Source organism: Hypanus sabinus, chromosome 14 (assembly GCF_030144855.1).
Source record: "Hypanus sabinus isolate sHypSab1 chromosome 14, sHypSab1.hap1, whole genome shotgun sequence".
NCBI classification, from domain to species: Eukaryota; Metazoa; Chordata; class Chondrichthyes; order Myliobatiformes; family Dasyatidae; genus Hypanus; species Hypanus sabinus.
In genome coordinates this window covers 14,587,225-14,607,551 of record NC_082719.1, presented here as the reverse complement: position 1 = coordinate 14,607,551, position 20,327 = coordinate 14,587,225, and the positions used below count along the sequence as shown (strand labels likewise).

The 20,327-nt window shown below is 43.9% G+C and overlaps 1 protein-coding gene across 1 annotated transcript in view; it reads right to left on the bottom strand.

The window, feature by feature from the left end:
- LOC132404374 (arylsulfatase J-like) overlaps positions 1 to 15,450 on the bottom strand; it is a 33,487-nt gene extending 18,037 nt beyond the window's left edge. The window contains exon 1 of the mRNA XM_059988516.1: positions 14,717 to 15,450. Within this exon, the coding sequence (XP_059844499.1) occupies positions 14,717 to 15,024 (308 nt within the window). The 5' untranslated portion in view covers positions 15,025 to 15,450. The remainder of the gene's footprint in view (positions 1 to 14,716) is intronic.
- Positions 15,451 to 20,327: the final 4,877 nt, after the last annotated feature.

Here is a 20,327-nt window from a genome sequence, read left to right as displayed (position 1 = left end):
AATTCAGAACAACGTATGAAAAGAATCAACTCAGCCTCTTTCTGACTATTTGATTCTTCCAAAAGTTTCTGCATATTTTAAAGCTAAACTCCAATCTACATTTCCTGGCTTAACTAAAGTTGGTCTAATTTATATGGAATTTTACTGGCACTAGTCCAAAATGTGTTCCCTACTAAGGGCCTCAAAGAAATGGGGTCAGTAGCAACATTTTATTTTAAAAAAGGTCAAGGTAATGATAAGCCATAACATATGATTAGCAAATTAAAGTTATAAAAGAAAGAGATATGAAGTACACAAACTTTTATTTGGTGTTATCTGCATGGCAGAAAATAGCTGGATACAGTAAGACTTTGTTAATTATATCTAGTCCTCATAACCATTGGAATAGTCAAATAAGATACAATAACATTTTATATTTCAAACAACTGGAACATTGCTAACTTTAATCAAATGCTAAATTGAACAGCAAGCATATTTCCAATGAACACACAGTGTATCTGTTGTATGCCTCTGTCCTGTAAACTGAAAGCTGCACATTTATTGTTTGCCACATATCACTTGGGACTTCACTTTCTGATTGAAAATGGACCAAAAACTACAATAATCTATCAACTATAGAACATTTAGGTTAATCAGAAGATGCAAAAACTGTCTTATCTCTAAATGCACACATTTTCAAATAAAGGATGTACTGAACTTACAATTAAATACAGTACAACTCAATAGGTTATTTAACATTTCTGGTGAGAGAAAGAAAGTTAACACAAGACCATAAGACCTAGGAGCAGATTTAGGCCTGTTGGCCATTGAGTGTGCTCCACCATTTCATCATTATCTCTCTCTTAATCCATTCTCCTGCCTTCCTCCTGTAACCTTCAATACCCTGACTAACCAAAAACCTATCAACCTCTGCTTTAAATGTACGCAATGACTTGGCCTCAATAGCCATTTGTCACAGTGAATTCCACAGATTCACTAGCCTATGCCTAAAGAAATGCTTCTTCATCTCTGATCGAAATGGATGTCCTTCTGTTCTGAGACTGTGCCCTCTGGTCCTAGACTCACCCACTGTAGGGAACATTCTCTCCACATGCATGCTATCTAGGCCTTTCAATATTCGATTGGATTCAATAAGGTCCCCTCTTATTCTAAACTCCAGTGAGTACAGGCCCAGAGCCATAATAACACTTTCTTTCAGTTATTTCCCCTCAACCATCTTCTCTTGAACCAGAGGGGATAACTTCACTCAACTTCTCTTGCCCCATCATTGAAATAACCTATGAACTCAATTTCAAGGACTATACATTCTCATGTTCTTGATATTTATTGCTTTTTTAATTATTATTGTTTCTTCTTTTTATACTTGCTCAGTTTGTTGTCTTCTGCACTCTGGTTGAATGCCCCAATTGGGTGGTCTTTCAATGATACTGTTATAGAACATAGAATAGTACAGCACAGTACAGGCCCTTCAGCCTGTAATGTTGTGCTGACCCTTAAACTCTGCCTCCCATATATCCCCTTAAATTCCTCCATATACCTGTCTAGTAGTCTCTGAAACTTCACTAGTGTATCTGCCTCCACCACTGACTCAGGCAGTGCATTCCATGCACCAACCACTCTCTGAGTGAAAAATCTTCCTCTAATATCCCACTTGAACTTGCCTTCCCTTACCTTAAAGCCATGTCCTCTTTTATTGAGCAGTGGTGACCTGGGGAAGAGGTGTAGGCTGTCCAATCTATCTATTCCTCTGAATATCTTGAATACCTCTATCATGTCCCCTCTCATCTTCCTTCTCTCCAAAGAGTAAAGCCCTAGCTCCCTTAATCTCTGATCATAATCCATACTCTCTAAACCAGGCAGCATCCGGGTAAATTTCCTCTATACTTTCCAATGCTTCCACATCCTTCCTGTAGTGAGGTGACCAGAACTGGACACAGTACTTCAAGTGTGGCCTAACCAGAGTTTTATAGAGCTGCATCATTACATCGCATCTCTTAAACTCTATCCCTCGACTTATGAGAGCTAACACACCATAAGCTTTCTTAACTATCCTATCTACCTGTGAGGCAACTTTCAGGGATCTGTGGACATGTACCCCCAGATCCCTCTGCTCCTCCACACTACCAAGTATCCTGCCATTTACTTTGTACTCTGCCTTGGAGTTTGTCCTTCCAAAGTGTACAACCTCACAATTCTTCAGGTTGAACTCCATCTTCCACTTCTCAGCCCATTTCTGCATCCTTTCAATGTCTCTCTGCAATCTTTGACAATCCTCTACACTATCCACAACACCACCAATCTTTGTGTTGTCTGCAAACTTGCCAACCCACCCTTCTAACCCCACATCCAGGTCGTTAATAAAAAATCACGAAAAGTAGAGGTCCCAGAACTGATCCTTGTGGGACATCACTAGTCACAACCCTCCAATCCAAATGTACTCCCTCCACCATGACCCTCTGCTTTCTGCAGGCAAGCCAATTCTGAATCCACCTGGCCAAACTTCCCTGGATCCCATGCCTTCTGACTTTCTGAATAAGCCTACCGTGTGGAACCTTGTCAAATGCCTTACTAAAATCCATGTAGATCACATCCACTGCACTACCCTCATCTATATGCCTGGTCACCTCCTCAAAGAACTCTATCAGGCTTGTTAGACACGATCTGCCCTTCACAAAGCCATGCTGACTGTCCCTGATCAGACCATGATTCTCTAAATGCCCATAGATCCTATCTCTAATAATCTTTTCCAACAGCTTTCCCACCACAGGCGTAAGTCTCACTGGTCTATAATTACCCGGACTATCCTTACTACCTTTTTTGAATAAGGGGACAACATTCACTTCCATCCAATCCTCCAGTACCATTCCTGTGGACAACAAGATCATAAAGATCCTAGCCAGAGGCTCAGCAATCTCTTCCCTCACCTCGTGGAGCAGCCTGGGGAATATTCTGTCAGGCCTTGGGGACATATCCATCCTAATGTATTTTAACAACTCCAACACCTCCTCTCCCTTAATATCAACATGCTCCAGAACTTCAACCTCACTGATATTGTCCTCACTGTCATCAAGTTCCCTCTCATTGGTGAATACTGAAGAGAAGTATTCATTGAGGACCTTGCTCACTTCCACAGCCTCCAGGCACATCTTCCCACTTTTATGTCTAATCAGTCCTACCTTCACTCCTGTCATCCTTTTGTTATTATTTGGCATAATTGAAGAATGCCTTGGGATTTTCCTTTACCCTACTTGCCAAGGCCTTCTCATGCCCCCTTCTTGCTCTTATCAGCCCCTTCTTAAGCTCCTTTCTTGCTACCCTATAATCCTCAATTGTCATAAGGGGGGCATTGGGAGCAGACCCAAATGCAAGACACAGACACTGAAGTACCAGGAGCAGGACTAGGCATGAGAAGGAAGAAAGGGAAGTGGGGAAGAAAGGACACTGGACATGACACTGGCCCTGGACGAGACAAGGACTCCGGACCTGAGCTAGGACCTGATTAGGATAAGGAACCAGGACAAGGAACTGGGAACTATGAGTCTGGGCTTGGACTCCAAGCCAGAGACTGGACTTGGGCTCGAAGTCCAGAACCAGGTGAGGACATGACGAGTTTACAGGATGGGACGAGAGACTCTGGGACAGGACAAGGGAACCTCAGCACAGGATGAGGGAATCCCAGCACCGGGCTGGGCAAGGTATTCCTGTGTTGGGCGAGGCACATGGACATGATGAGAACCCAGAGCCTTGGTCGAGGGAGAGACAACAGGACTGGATGTGAGACTCCTGGACAATGGAACCCCAGCACAGGACGAGGGAATTCTAGCACCGGGCTGGGCAAGGTATTCCTGTGTTGGGCGAGGCACATGGACATGACGAGAACCCAGAGCCTTGGTCGAGGGAGAGACAACAGGACTGGATGTGAGATTCCTGGACAAGGGAACCCCAGCACAGGACGAGGGAATCCCAGCACCGGGCTGGGCAAGGTATTCCTGTGTTGGGCGAGGCACATGGACATGATGAGAACCCAGAGCCTTGGTCGAGGGAAGGACAACAGGACAGGACGTGAGACTCCTGGACAAGGGAACCCCAGCACAGGACGAGGGAATCCCAGCACCGGGCTGGGCAAGGTACTCCTGTGCTGGGCGAGGCACATGGACATAACGAGGACACAGAGCCTACGGAGAGACAGGGACATGGAACACCGAGCCAGGATCCCTCCTTGGATACAGGACATAGGGCCAGGACTCATAACACAGAACACTAAACACGATGAGACAGTTCCCAATGCTAGGTAGCAGCAAAATGGCCGGACATACCTAGCAAAGATGTGGACATGGGCAGACAATTCCAAACAGTGCGAGGCTCCAGGCAGAGGCAGGGCGAGACGAGGCAAGGCTCCAGGCAGAGGTGGGGCGAGATGAGGAAAGGCTCCAGGAGGAAGGTGAAGGGAAGGGATACAGACAGGAGGTTTGGACAGAAACAATCCAGTAGCCCAAGGGTGAATCCTGAAGCTATTTATGAGGCCAGCCCAAACAAGAATCAGCTGCCTCAACAAAAGCTGAAAAAACCTGGAATAAGGAACTAGGACCAGAATGCGGATCCCCGCTCAATCAGAGCCTCCTGGCGACCCAAAAGGCTTCCCCAGACTATGGACGGGTGGGGGGGGGGCATTCAACAGGGGAGAGGATAGCGAGAGTTAAACAACAGTGTCTGTGTCGCTGGGTCCAAGTCTGGCTGTTCTGTCATAGGCTCCAGACACAGGTGAGGGCGAGGCTCCATGCAGAGGCGAGGTGAGGGCGAGGCGAGGCTCCAGGCAGAGGCGAGGGCAAGGCTCCAGGCAGAGGCAAGACGAGGGCAAGACGAGACTCCAGGCAGAGGCGAGGCAAGGGTGAGGTGAGGTGAGGCTCTGGGCAGAGGTGAGGCGAGGTTCCAGGCAGAGGCGAGGCTCCAGGCAAAGGTGAGGGTGGGGCGAGGGCAAGGTGCGGCAAAGCTCTAGACACAGGTGAGGCGAAGCTCCAGGCAGAGGCCAAGGTGAGGCAAGGTGAGTCTAAGGGCAGAGGCGAGACAAGGTGAGGCTACGGGCAGAGGCGAGGCGAGGCTCTGGGCAGATGCAAGGGTGAGGTGAGGCTCCAGGCTGAGGCGAGGCGAGGTTCCAGGCAGAAGCGAGGGCGAGGCGAGGCTCCAGGCAAAGGCAAGGTGAGGCTCCGGGCAGGGGTGAGGCGAGGCTCGGGGCAGGGGTGAGGCGAGGTGAGGCTCCGGGCAGGGGCGAGGCGAGGCTCTGGGCAGATGCAAGGGTGAGGCGAGGCGAGGACGAGGCGAGGTGAGGTTTTGGGCAGAGGCGAGGCTCCAGGCAAAGGCGAGGGCGGGGCGAAGCGAGGCTCGGGGCAGAGGCGAGGGCGAAGCGAGGCTCTGGGCAGGGGCGAGGGCGAGGTGAGGCAAGGCAAGGCTTCAGGCAGGAAGGTGAAGGGAAGGGATACAGACAAGGGGTTTGGACAGCAGCTCAAGGCTCAATCCTGAAGCTACTTATGAGGTCAGCCCAAACAAGAATCAGTTGCCTCAACAGAAGCTGCTGAAACCTGGAAAACCTGGAATAAGGAACATGGACGGACCGCGAACCGGAATGCGGATTTCACTGACGGGACCATGATATGAATAGCCCCATCTGATCCTTGCTTCCTAAACCTCATGTATGCTGTCTTCTTCCACTTGACTAGATTTTCCACTTCACTTGTCACACATGGTTCCTTCACCCTACCATTCTTTATCTTCCTCACCGGGACAAATTTATCCCTAACATCCTGCAAGAGATCCCTAAACATCAACCACATGTTCATAGTACATTTCCCTGCAAAAACATCATCCCAATTCACACCTGCAATTTCTCGCCTCATAATTTGCCCTTCCCCAATTAAAAATTTTCCTGTCCTCTCTGATTCTATCCTTTTCCATGATAATGCTAAAGGCCAGGGAGCGGTGGTCACTGTCCCCCCAGATGCTCACCCACTGAGAGATCTGTGACCGGACCCGGTTTTTATTTATGTTATGGTTATTATTTTATAGATTTGCTGAGTATGCCCACAAGTGAATGCATTTCAGGGTTGTATATGGTGGCATATGTGCACTTTGATAATAAAATTTACTTTGAATTTTGAAGTTTAGACGTTTAGGCCAATAACTGACAAGCTGGGTATTTCTAGCATTCTCCATTTGTATCCAGATATCCAACATCAACAATATTTTTTGTCAAGATGTTTGTAGATCAATGTTTATCTTTGCAAGCAGCCTCTTATCCATTAATCATTTTGTATTCTCATGCAAAGGCTGATGAAATATGAGATACGAATCCACATGAAGTAACCAGGGCTAGTGATCTGCGTCTGATCTCAATGCAAGTTCTCTGCAAACATTGAGAAGAGCAGTTGTTAAAGAGAAAGTGTCTGCAGGTGGGCAGCACAATAATGATGGACTAGTTGTTGCTATTGCCCCACAGTTCCGGGGACCCGTATTTAATGATAACACGAATGGTATCTGTGTGGAAGTTGTCTATTTTCTCTGTGACTGTGTGAATTTCCCCTGCATTTATTCCTACATCCTGAAGAAGTACTGATTGGCAGGTTAATTGGCTACTACAAAAGACATTGTACAGTAGGCAAACGGCAAAAAGGACAAAGGGGAGCAGAATGGCATGTGAGAGCGAACACACTGCAGAGGTAAAGGGAAAGGGATTATTGGGGTTTGTCTCTGGGAGCTGGCACATCTCTGATGGTCCAGGTAACCTCTTTCTTGAAACTGTCTAACAAGGTATTTACTAATACAGAAGGTGCATTATGCACTATAACCTCTCTGTTGGTAACATAGACTCAGCTGTCAATTCAGCAGAACTAAAACTTGATGCAAAAACAAGCTCTTAATTGCACAGGTGGTAATGTGAGTAGTTTCTGTTTTGGGTACCTTCCTAGTTTGCAGACTGATAGCCATCAACATTTAAAAATAAAATTGCTTTTGAGCTTTTGAGCAAAATCAGGACCACTAACAACAAATTATATCATTGTAATTTCTTCTTGTGGAAATTTTGAAGATAAAACACAATTTTCTACATTGACTATTTTTACAAAATATAAACTGTGAAATATTTTTTCAGTAAAGGTAACTGTAGTGAAATTTCAAAACATTTTTCTGTCAGATATATAAATATATATATTCAGCTTGAATATACTCCAAGTGCAACGGAAGATTTTTGAATTAATGGATTATGATAGGTAGAAAGGAAAATGAATTTAACTCTAAGATTGAAGAAGCTATGACTTATTGAGTATCACAGAGGAATTTGGGCTACTCTTTTTTCCCATGCAGAAATGATTCTGAGCTGAGATCAGTAGAAGCAACAAGACAATCAAGATAACCTCAAATCTGAAAAATAACTCATCTATCCCTGGCTCATGTCATCTACTCCTGACTCTTTCAGGTCTTCATTGTGGCGTTTTGACCATCTATTCCTGCATGCACTCTGTAAACTGTCATCCAAAACTGCCCTCCACGTGTTATGCTTTGTGCTATATCCTATTCACACATCAGAACCCACTTACATATGTCTATAGGCATTTGGTTAAACACAAGAGATTCTGCAGATGCTGGAAATCCAGAGCAATACAGACAAAATGCTGGAGGAACTCAGCAGGTCAGGCAGCAGCTATGGAAATTAATAAACAGTTGATGTTTTGGGTTGAGACCCTTCATCGAGAAATTTAAAATGCTTACCTTTGAATTCACATTCTTTGATTTCCTTATCCTACTTTTTTTCAGAAGTCTTCTACAGCTCTGCAACCCACCAAGATATCTCTCTTCCCCTAGTTCTGACCTCATGAATATTCTTGAAGTATCACTCCACTAATGGCAGATGCCTTCAGCAAACAAGACCCTGAGTTTGGCATTTCCTTCCTTAATCTGTTCTCCAGCTCTATCCATATTTAACACCTTTAAATCTGCTCTATTGATGAATGTTTGATGATCTGTCAAACTTCCTTAAGGGTTTTTTTTGCATTGTGTTTCCTTTGATAATTCTCTTGAAGCTGTGTTAAGAATATTTTAATATGTTGTTGAAAATACATAAAAGCAAATTTTGCATCTCAGGCAATGCTCAGGGTATGCAGTTTAGCATTAACCTGGAAAGACTGCTGCAGTACCAGATCCTGATTTGGTCTAATGCTTTTCTAGCATACGTGTTGGAGACTGCGGGTGAGAAACACCCTGAATGATATATTGGACAAAACCTCAGGAACTTGGTGTTGAAGTACGACTGCACAACCCACCAATCCAAGTTATCTGGTAACAGTATTTTCTGCATTGTTTTGATAGAGTTGTTTTTAACCTAAAGCAAATTGAAGATCATATGAATATAATATGAATATATGATCATATGAATATGATCATATGAATATAATTGAATAATGGCTGTAATTTCAGCTTAAAAAGTTTATACTCTCTTGCGATAATCCTTTTCCTGCACAAGTCATGGGGTTTACAATTCCACCTGAATGAACAAACAACATTCAGAAGAATGAAAATATAGTTGATTAAAAACTTGTCAATAATTTAAAAATTACTGAAACTTGGCTACAGGAGGGACAGGACTGGCAGCTCAATGTTCCAGGATTCCGATGTTTCAGACGTGATAGAGGCAGAGGGATGAAGGGTGGGGGGGGGGGGGGCGGGGTGTCTTTGCTAGTCAGGGAAAATATTACAGCAGTGCTTCCGCAGGACAGATTAGAGGGCTTGTCTACTGAGGCCATATGGGTGGAGCTGAGAAACAGGAAAGGTATGACCACATTAATAGGGTTGTATTATAGACCACCCAATAGAGAATTGGAGGAGCAAATCTGCAGAGAGATAACAGACAACTGCAGGAGACAGAAAGTTGTGATTGTAGGAGATTTTAATTTTCCACACATTGATTGGGACTCCCATACTGTTAAAGGTCTAGGTGGCTTAGAGTTTGTGAAATATGTTCAGGAAAGTTTTCTAAATCAATATATAGAAGTACCATATAGGGAGGATGCAATATTAGATCTCCTATTAGGAAATGAGTTAGGGCAGGTGATGGAAGTGTGTGTGTAGGGGAACACTAATCATAACGTCATTAGTTTCAACTTGGATAAAGTTAGTTTCTATCGTGGATAAAGATAGATCTGGTCCTCGGTTTTAAGTTCTAAACTGGAAAAAGGCCAAATTTGAAGAAATGAGAAAGGATCTAAAAAGCGTAGATTGCGACAGGTTCTCTGGCAAGGATGTGTTTGGTAAGTGGGAGGCCTTCAAAGGAGAAATTTTGAGAGTGCAGAGCTTGTATGTTCCTGTCAGGGTTAAAGGCAAAACGAATAAGAATAAGGAACCTTGGTTCTCGAGGGATATTGGAACTCTGATAAAGAAGAAGAGAGAGATGTATAACATGTATAGGCAACAGGGAGGAAATAAGATGTTTGAGGAGTATAAAAAGAGTAAGAAAATACTTAAGAAAGAAATCAGGAGGGCTAAAAGAAAACATGAGGTTGCTTTGGCAGTCAGGGTGAAGGATAATCCTAAGAGCTTCTACAGGTGTGTTAAGAGCAAAAGGATAGTAAGGGATAAAATTGGTCCTCTTGAAGATCTGAGTGGTCGGCTATGTATGGAACCAAAAGAAATGGGAGAGATATTAAATGGTATTTTTGCATCTGTATTTACTAAGGAAACTGGAATGGAATCTATGGAAACAAGGCAAACAAGTAGGGAGGTCATGGAACTTATACAGATTAAAGAGGAGGAGATGCTTGCTGTCTTGAGGCAAATCAGAGCAGATAAATCCCCAGGACCTGACAGGGTATTCCCTTGGACCTTGAGGGAGATTAGTGTTGAAATTGCAGGGGCCCTGGCAGAAATATTTAAAATGTCGATATCCATGTGTCAGGTGCTGGAGGATTGGAGGATAGCTCATGTAGTTCCGTTGTTTAAAAAAGGCTCTAAAAGTAAGCTGGGAAATTATAGGCCGTTAAGTTTGACATCGGTAGTAGGTAAATTATTGGAAAGAATACTAAGAGATAGGATCTATAAGTATTTGGATAGACAGGGACTTATTAGAAACAGTCAGCATGGCTTTGTGCGTGGTAGGTCATGTTTAACCAATCTATTAGAGTTTTTCAAGGAAGTTACCAGGAAAGTGGATGAATGGAAGGCAGTGGATGTTGTATACATGGACTTCAGTAAGGCCTTTGACAAGGTCCTGCATGGGAGGTTAGTTAGGAAGATTCAGTCGCTAGGTATACATGGAGAGGTAGTAAATTGGATTAGACAATGGCTCAATGGAAGAAGCCAGAGAGTGGTAGTGCAGGATTGCTACTCTGAGTGGAGGCCTGTGACTAGTGGTGTGCCACAGGGATCAGTGCTGGGTCCATTGTTACTTGTCATCTATATCAATGATCTGGATGATAATGTGGCAAATTGGATCAGCAAATTTGCTGATGATACAGAGATTGGAAGTGTAGTGGACAGTGAGGAAGGTTTTCAAAACTTGCAGAGGGATTTGGACCAGTTGGAGGAATGGGCTGAAAAATGGCAGATAGAGTTTAATGCGGACAAGTGTGAGGTATTGCACTTCGGAAGGTCAAACCAAGGTAAAACATACAAGTAAATGGTAGAACACTAAGGAGTGCAGTAGAACAGAGGGATCTGGGAATACAGATACATAATTCCCTAAAAGTAGCGTCACAAGTAGATAGGGTTGTAAAGAGAGCTTTTGGTACATTGGCCTTTATAAATCAAAGTATTGAGTATAAGAGTTGGAATGTAATGGTGAGGTTGTATAAGACATTGGTGAGACTGAATTTGGAGTATTGTGTGCAGTTTGGTCACCTAATTACAGGAAGGATATTAATAAGGTTGAAAGAGTGCAGAGAAGGTTTAAAAGGATGTTGCCAGGACTTGAGAAACTGAGTTACAGAGAAAGGTTGAATAGGTTAGGACTTTATTCCCTTGAGCGTAGGAGAATGAGGGGTGATTTGATGGAGGTGTATAAAATTATGATGGATATAGATAGAGTGAATGCAAGCAGGCTTTTTCCACTGCGGCTAGGGGAGAAAAAAACCAGAGGACATGGGTTAACGGTGAAGGGGGAAAAGTTTAAAGGGAACATTGGGGGTCTTCTTCACGCAGAGAGTGGTGGGAGTGTGGAATGAGCTGCCAGATGAAGTGGTGAATATGGGCTCACTTTTGACATTTAAGGAAAACTTGGACAGGTGAGAGGGGTTTGGAGGGATATGGCACAGGTGCTGGTCAGTGGGACTAGGCAGAAAAATGGTTTGGCCCAGCCAAAAAGGGCCAAAAGGCCTGTTTCTGTGCTGTAATGTTCTATGGTTCTACTGTTCATTCTGAGTTATAAATTTCCTTCCAATGGTTGAGTACAGTGTGGGTACTTTTACAAATCTGTTATGTAATTATGTTTGTCAGATACTAATTAGAATAGGAGCTAGAATTCATCACTTTAAGGAGAAAAGGATACTGGTCCATCAGAATTCACAACACATCTGGTACCAAATGGACAGTGCTCCTTGTATGCAACTGAGCAACATTTTGATGTATATTCAGTGGAATAGATTAGATACCCTACCAAACCTTCATGAAACTTAGTCACTAGGCACTTCCATTTTTTCTTACACCATGACATTTTGGTACATTCTGTAGATTACAATTGTACAGGCTTTGTTAACCTATGTCAGTCTTTGTGGGATATTACCTGATAAAATTTTAAATACATGTTGTATAGTTCCATAGTTTGTAGTGAAAACCATCTGCAAGTCACATACATGCTTTTCTCGGGTTTATTGCAAGAGTGGGTCTATCTAGTTCTGTGTTTGATGACATATTCACAAGACAGTCAGGATTTCATATAACAATCACAACATTGGAAACAAATTACAAATTATTGTAAGATTTTAACAAAACATGGGGTAGATAGAAATATCGAATTCTAGAGGGTGTAATGGGGTGGAAATATCGAATACCAGAGGGCATAATAGGATGGAAATATCAAATACTAGAGGGGATAGGCTTAAGCTGAGAGGGGGATGTTTAAAAGAGCTGAAAGGCTTGTTCCTCTGCTATACCATGTTACAAAATTTTCATTTATATAACGCAAATATTTTTGTCCAAGATGAATTCAAAGATATGTAAAGAAGTAAAATGATTCCATGAGAGGGAGTTGATATGTGACCAATGAATATGGACACTGTTCTCTCTAAGCTGCATGGCTGTATGGCTGCGCAGTAACTAAAATGCTCCCACCCACATAACCTTTGTTTCCCTGTAGTTGGAACTTCCTTTTATATAATGTTTTACTAAAGTACCACACTGTTTTCAGGCTGTGTAAAAATTTCCTCCTCAAATAAATGGTTGGTCTGTGCCACTGTAAAAAAAAATTTAGAGGGAATGTTGAATATGAACATATATTAGAAAATAAAGATGGTGAAAAAGAAAGAATTAGAAAATAATACTGGAGGATGTGACATATTTGTTGTTGAGTGCAATCGAATCATTTTCAACTCAAGGCGACCCTATGAAAATTGTGTAGTTGTTCATGGGGCTTTTGTGGCAAGATACAGAAGTAGATACAGGCCAGGCCTTTCTTCCACGCAGATACTGCTGGTGCCCAGATTGGGAAATGCTGGATTTGAACTCAGGACCATCTGCCTCAAAGTCCAGTGCTGCTGGCACTACACACCAGGCAGCCCAGGATGTGACATAGGCACAGGTGATTTGTAACACAGTTGGCAATAGTGGTAAAATTCAAATGTAGGAAGGTAAAATGTCCAAAAGTCGACCAGCTTTTAAAGAAAGCAATCCCCTCACATCTACTGTTAATGGGTCAAGGAGGAGATGTTGAAGGATATTTTAACAGTAGGCAATGGAGGAAAAGAGAACCCTAGAATTTTGAATGGGTTTGATGAGGAAAGTAACATGGTCTAATGAAAACCAATGGTGGATACTAAACTAGTTGTATACCAGACAGAAAGAGTGTAACAGCAGGAAGCTTTTCCTGCCTGTTCAGTTATTCAATGATCAGGGGTGATCACTCCCTCAAATCCATTTAACTCCAGGTGTTCACCTCAGAAAAAACGTACAGATCTTAGACTTCAGACCAAAAGCTATGTTGCAAGGGTTTCAAGCTTCCACTTGTCAATTGTGAAAATTTCTTATTTCAATTTTAAATAGCATAATTCCAAGTTAATTATTATATTCTCTTGCTCTGTATTTATCCAATAAACTTTTTTCATGTATCTCTCTGAATTTCTTTCATTTTAAAGATACAATTATATCACTATTGTGTGCTGAAGACCCTATTTCTATGCTGTACTGTTCTTTCTAAACTCATGGAACTACAAAACGAATTTGTATAGGTTTCATTTATAGTTTGACGCATCAAACACTGGTATCATTCTGCACAATGACTAAAATACCCTTCCTGATAATGAGAATGGTATTCCAGACAGGGATCTGACAAGGCTCTCTCTGTACATTACTTTCTGACATTTGTGTTCAGGCTTCATCCAGATAAAGCATAGTGCTTCTAATGATTTGTATCCATGGACACTGAAATATCTTTGTTCCCCCACAACTCTGAGGGAAAGAAATGTAGATTTGCTGGGCAGTGTAAATGTGCATGAGTATTAGCTATCAGTTACAATGAAGTCAATAAATGTGACTGCCAATAGCGTATAATTAATGACAGACTGGTCACCATCTGAAGATGAATTTATCTCTCCAAGTTTCATAGCAATAAGAAAACAGACTGATTTCTCTTCCTTGATTCCAAAATGAATAACCTCTGTCCCTGCTGATGCTCAGCCTGTTCAGTCAACCTTCATCCCTCTATAACTTTTGATTTCACTTACACAACTTTGTGAGTCTCCGAAATAAACTTATTGAGAAACTTGGATTAGCGACTCACTCTTGTATTTGTGGGAGAATAATTCTACCGTGCCCAAGGTGTAACAGACCAGAATTATATTTCAGTAATGGTGCTACACAGAGGTCTGGAAGAACAGTGGAGCAGCAGTTAGTTTAACACTTTATGGGTTCAGCTGCTGCTGCTGCCTGTAAGGAGCATGAATGTTCTTCCTGTGGGTTTCCTCGGGGAGTTCTGATCTCCTCCCACATCCCACCGATGTGAGTGTTATTAGATTAAATAGTCACAGAGGTAATCATGCAGCATGGGCTTTTTGAGCATGAAGGGCCATTGACTGCTGCATCTCCAAACAAAATAAATATATAAAACAAAATAATACCTTTGCCCAGTATGTAATTTGGGGAATTACAGAAATATCAAGCAAAGCAAACAGAATTAAATATCTGCCACACCTCATAAATACTAGCTTCATTTTCCCAATCATGTTTTAGCTCAGACATTGGTATAGAGGCAGTACTGAGTTTTCTGGGAGGACTTTATGACCTCACCTACTGTGTTTTTATTTGAATTACCTACAGGTAACATCATTAAAACAACATCCAGCTGCCTATTACTACTGCTTTTGGCTCCTTGACATTGCTTGCAGTAACACAAGCTAAATTAGCTGACAAATTATGAGTTTCTGTGCCTCGATTAGATTCTACAAACGCACACATTATCACTGCAGCTCCTTATGACAAATGCTATATTCTGTGGGGTGAGTGAAGAGAAATATCTTAAATACTTAACCGTCCTGTGATGAGTTGGCTCCTGGACGGGGAACAGATGGGCTGGATGTAGTAGTTCTCCAGTTTCACCCCTTGAGCAGCAAGTCTGTCTAGGGTCGGGGTGCGAATCTCGGAGCCATGATAACCCACATCGTGGAAGCCCTGATCGTCAGCAAGGATGAAAATAATGTGAGGTTTTGACGGCTTTGAGGTGTCTCTCAGCGGATCGAATGCGTTGGAGTCTCCGAGATCGAGTTCCAGCCAGTCCCTGGACAAGTAACCAAAGGTCAGTAAACTCGCCACTGAAAACCCAGCCAAAGCACCAAACATGACGATTCGGCTACTTTCCCTTCCCTTCGAAGCATTAAACGCCAAGTTTCACAGAGCCAACAGTGTTGCAGACTAGTATAGAGCTGGCGAAACGTTATTGCCTTTGACAGAGAGGCCAGGCACATTCGGAGAGGGCTCTGCTGGCTCGTGGGGTTGCTTTCAACATCCCGCGCTCCTGCCTTCGTGCCTGGAGATGCTGTCTTCTCTGCGTGTGCGGGTGTCGAAGTTACTGCCGGAGTTAATTTCCTTTCTCCCTGTCGGTGCGGGTGTCCTCTCTCCGCCCACCGCGCTCATTGTCCTCCCACAGCCTCCTGCACACGGCGATCGAGTGCCCAGGAAGGTGGTGAAGCATAAAGTCCTGCCAACACATCGTACGGCGTGCAGAATCCCCGCCACCGCGACTCCGCGCCCGCTTCTGGGGCACGGCTCCTCGACACAGAGCTTCTGAAACCGGCAGCCAAGTGTATGGCCGCACTTAACTCACGCACACACACATAAAAAACACGAATACAGTGCTTCATTTACGAGTACCATGATTGAGATCTGCATATGTTAAACGACATGGGAACTAATTACGTTTAGAATATTGGAAGCTCCATAAGGTGGCCAGTGGAAGCCCCCCGTGAATTGTCAGGGGCGTCACGGAGCGAACGCTACATCCCTTGGTGCAACAGACAGGCTTAGAAGTCTGTTCTTTCGAGTTCTCTGAAATAAAGGGTATATACAGTACAAGTGATTTACACGGTACGATTGACTATCACATTTGCAAGTTTAATACAGTTTTAGGCAGCATTATTGTAGTAACGGTCACTGTTTGCCAGCAAGTCCACACCAACAGTGAAATGGAGAACATGCCGTCCGAGATTCTCTCCTCTGGCAAACACAAACTTGCTGGATTTCTTCGAAACCCGCTGTAAGGACGAAAAATGCTGGAAATACTCAGCGGCTCCAGCAACATGATCAGAGATAAACAAAAGTCAAGATTTCAGCTCAAAGCCCAGTTTAAAGGGATCAAAGTTCAAAGTAAATTCATTACCAAAGTCTGTATCTGTTATCATACACAACTACGAGATGTGTTTCTTCTGGGCATACTGAATAAATCCAAAACCACGATAGAGTCAATGAAAGACCGCACTGGCAGGGTGGACAATCAGCGTGCCAAGGACAACTCTGAAAATACAACAAGAAAGAAAAGAGAGAAATTATACTACCAACACACACTTTGACTACACCCGTATTAACATATTCTTTTGGCATAATATCTTGGTCAGAGACCTATCTGGAAAGTTTATAAAGAAAAATAGAAACTGAAATCAACAAGATCATAAGGAGGTGGATTGTGCGGTCAAGTCCATTTTAACATACTGAGTAATGATTTAATGGTCTTACAGCAGTGGGTTTGAAACTGACCTTGAGCCTGGTGGTACATGTGTTCAGGCTTTTTTGTTTTCTGTCTAGTGGAAGAGGGGAGAAGAGAGAGCATCCTGAGTGGGTAGGGGTCTTTGATTACATTGGCTGCTTTCCTGACACAATGAGAAGTACATTCTCTCTGTGGAAAGGAATCCAGTTTCCACATAATGCGGAACTGCACAACTCTCTGAAGTTACTTGCAGTGACATGCAGAAGTCATTATGCTTCCAGGTAGGATGCTTCTGTGATGCATCAATAAAATACGTAACAGTTGATGGAGATCTCCAAATTTCTTTAACCACCTAAGGAAGTAGAGTTGATGGTGAGCATTTCTGTCTTTGCTGCGGTTGGCCCAGGACTGATTATTACTGATGTTCACTCCTAGGAACTTGAAGCTCTCAACTTCACAACCATTGATATAGACAGGAGCATGCAACCTGTGCAGATTGGAAGTAAAATCTCCACCTTACGCACTTCAGGGACTTGTGCTCAGCCCAACTGCTCTACTCCCTCTACACCCATGACTGTGTGGTTTGGCACAGCTCAAATGCCATCTATAAGTCTGCTGGCGATACAACCATAGGTTGCCGGGACCGGATGAAGTGTACCCCAGGCTACTGTGGGAGGCGAGGGAGGAGATTGCTGAGCCTCTGTGTCATGGTCCGGTCCATGTTCCTTATTCCAGGTTTTCCGGGTTTCCCCAGTTTCTGTTGAGGCAGCTGATTCTTGATTGGGCTGGCCTCATATATAGCTTCTGGATTCAGCCTCTAGCTGCTGGATTGTTCTTGTCCAAACCCCCTGTCGGTATCCCTTACCCTCACCTTTCATCTGGAGTCTTGCCTCGCCTCTGCCTGGAGCCTCACCCTGTTTGGAACTGCCTCTCCATGTCCATGCTTTCGCTAGGTAGGTCTGGCCGTTTTGCCACTACCTAGCATTGGGAACTGTCTTGTGTTCTGTCTAATGAGTCCTGGCCCTATGTCCTGTACCCAAGGAGGGGTCTTGGCTTGGTGTTCTAGTCCTGTTGTTTCTCCCTCGACCAAGTCAAGGCTTTGGGATCTTGTCCAGTCCTAGTCATGTCCAAGGTCCTTGTCCTGTCCTAGCCACCGCTCTGGGTTCTTGTCATGTCCATGTGCCTCGCCCAGCATAGGAATACCTCCCTAGTCCTGTGCTGGGGTTCCCTTGTCCAGTCCTGTTGTCTCTCCCTCGATCAAGGCTCTGGGCTCTCATCATGTCCATGTGCCTCGCCCAGCACAGGAGTACCTTGCCTGACCCAGTGCTGGAATTCCTGTGCTGAGGTTCCCTTGTCCCATCCAGAAGTCCAGCCCTATGCCTCTCCTCGTCCTGTAGCCATATTTTGTCCTTGCTGGGTTCTGGGGTCTTAGCCCAAGTCAAGACTCAGGTTCTGGGTCCTTGTCCAGTCTCTGGCTCAGAGTCCAAGCCCAGACTCCTAGTCCCCAGTTCCATGTCCTGGTTCCCTATCCTTGTCAGGTCCTAGCCCAGGCCCGGAATCCTTGTCTCATCTGGGGCTGGTGTCATGTCCAGCAACCTTTCTTCCTCTATTTCCTTGCTTCCTTCTCACGCCTAGTCCTGTTCCTGGTAGTTCAGGATCTGTGTCTTGCATTTGGGTCCACTCCCAATGCCCCCCTTATAACACTCTGGTGATGATCTTTGAATCATCAATGGGGCGGGAGAGGTTCCGGAGGATTGGAGGGTTGCGGATATTGTTCCTTTCTTCAATAAAGGGCGTAGATATAACCCAGGAAATTATAGATCAGTGAGTCTTACCTCAGTGGTTGGTAAGTTATGGAGAAGATCCTGAGAGGCAGGATTTATGAACATTTGGAGAGGTATAATATAATTAGGGATAGTCAGCATGACTTTGTCAAGGGCAGGTCATGTCTTATGAGCCTGATTGAATTTTTTGAGGATGTGACTGAACACATTGATGAAGGAAGAGCAGTAGATGAAGCATATATGGATTTCAGCAAGGCAATTGATAAGGTACCCCATGCAAGGCTTATTGAGAAACTAAGGAGGCATGGGATCCAAGGGGACATTGCTTTGTGGATCCTGAACTGGCTTGTCCACAGAAGGCAAAGAATGGTTGTAGACAGGTCACATTCTTCATGGAGGTCGGTGACCAGTGGAGTGCCTCAGGGATCTGTTCTGGGACCCTTACTCTCCATGATTTTTATAAATGACCTGGATGTGGAAGTGGAGGGATGGGTTAGTAAGTTTGCTGATGACACACAGTTTGGAGGTGTTGTGGATAGTGTGGAGGGCTGTCAGAGGTTACAGTGCGACATTGATAGGATGCAAAACTGGGCTGAGAAATGGCAGATGAGGTTCAACCCAGTTAAGTGTGAAGTGGTTCATTTTGGAAGGTCAAATATGATGGCAGAATACAGGTATTAATAGTAAGACTCTTGGCAGTGTGGAGGATCAGAGGGATCTTGGGGTCCAAGTCCATAGGATACTCAAAGCAGCTGCGCAGGTTGACTCTGTGGTTAAGAAGGCATATGGTGTACTGGCCTTCATCAAATTTGGAATTGAATTTAGGAGCTGAGAGGTAATGTTGCAGCTATATAGGATGCTGGTCAGACCCCACTTGGAGTACTGTGCTCAGTTCTGGTCGCCTCACTATAGGAAGGATGTGGAAGCCATAGAAAAGGTGCAGAGGAGATTTACAAGGTTGTTGCCTGGATTGGGGAGCATGCCTTTTGAGAATAGGTTGAGTGAACGTGGCCTTTTCTCCTTGGAGTGAAGGAGGATGAGAGATGACCTGATAGAGGTGTACAAGATGATGAGAGGCATTGATCATGTGGATAGTCAGAGGCTTTTTCCCAGGGCTGAAATGGTTGCCACAAGAGGACACAGGTTTAAGGAGCTGAGGAGTAGGTACAGAGGAGACGTCAGGGTTATTTTTTTACTCAGAGAGTGGTGAGTGTGTGGAATGGGCTGCTGGCAATGGTGGTAGAGGTGGATACAATAGGATCCTTTAAGAGGCTTTTAGATAGGTACATGGAGCTTAATAAAATAGAGGGCTATAGGCAAGCCTAGTAATTTCTGAGGTAGGGACATGTTTGGCACAACTTTGTAAGCCGAAGGGCCTGTATTGTGCTCTAGGCTTTCTATGTTTCTAATCTCAGATCGTGATGAAAGGGCGTACAGGAACGAGATATACCAGCTAGTTGAGTGGCGTCGCAGCAACAACCTTGCACTCTATGTCAGTAAGACCAAAGAACTGATTGTGGACTTCAAAAAGGGCAGATGGGGGAATACACACCAGTCCTCAGAGGGATCAGAAGTGGAGAGAATGAGCAAATTCAAGTTCCTAATTGGATCTCTGAAGACCTAATCAGGAACCAACATATTTTTGCAACAGCTATATTTCATAAGGAGTTTGAGGAGATTTGGTATGTCAGCTAAAACACTCTCAAATTTCTACAGGTGTACTAGGTAGGGCATTCTAACTGGTTGCATCACCATCTGGAATTTGGGGGGGGGGGGAGGGGGTGAGGCATTCTGCACAGAATCAAAGTAAGCTGCAGAGAGTTGTAAGCTTAGTCATTTCCCTCATGGGCACTAGCCTATGTCATATCCAGGAGCAATACCTCAGGACGGCAGTGTCCATCATTAAGGACCCCATCACAAAGGTTTGTTTTGTTCTCCCTGTTACCATCAGGAAGGGGGTACTCCAGTATGTGAAGACGCAAACTCAGTGATCCAGGAACAGCTTCTTCCCCTCTGCCATCCAATTCCTAAATGGACATTGAACCCATGAACACTATCTCACTACTTTTTTATTTCCATTTTGCACTACTGATTGAATCCAACTATTATATATATATATATATATATATATAATTATTAATAACTGTCAATTATTATTA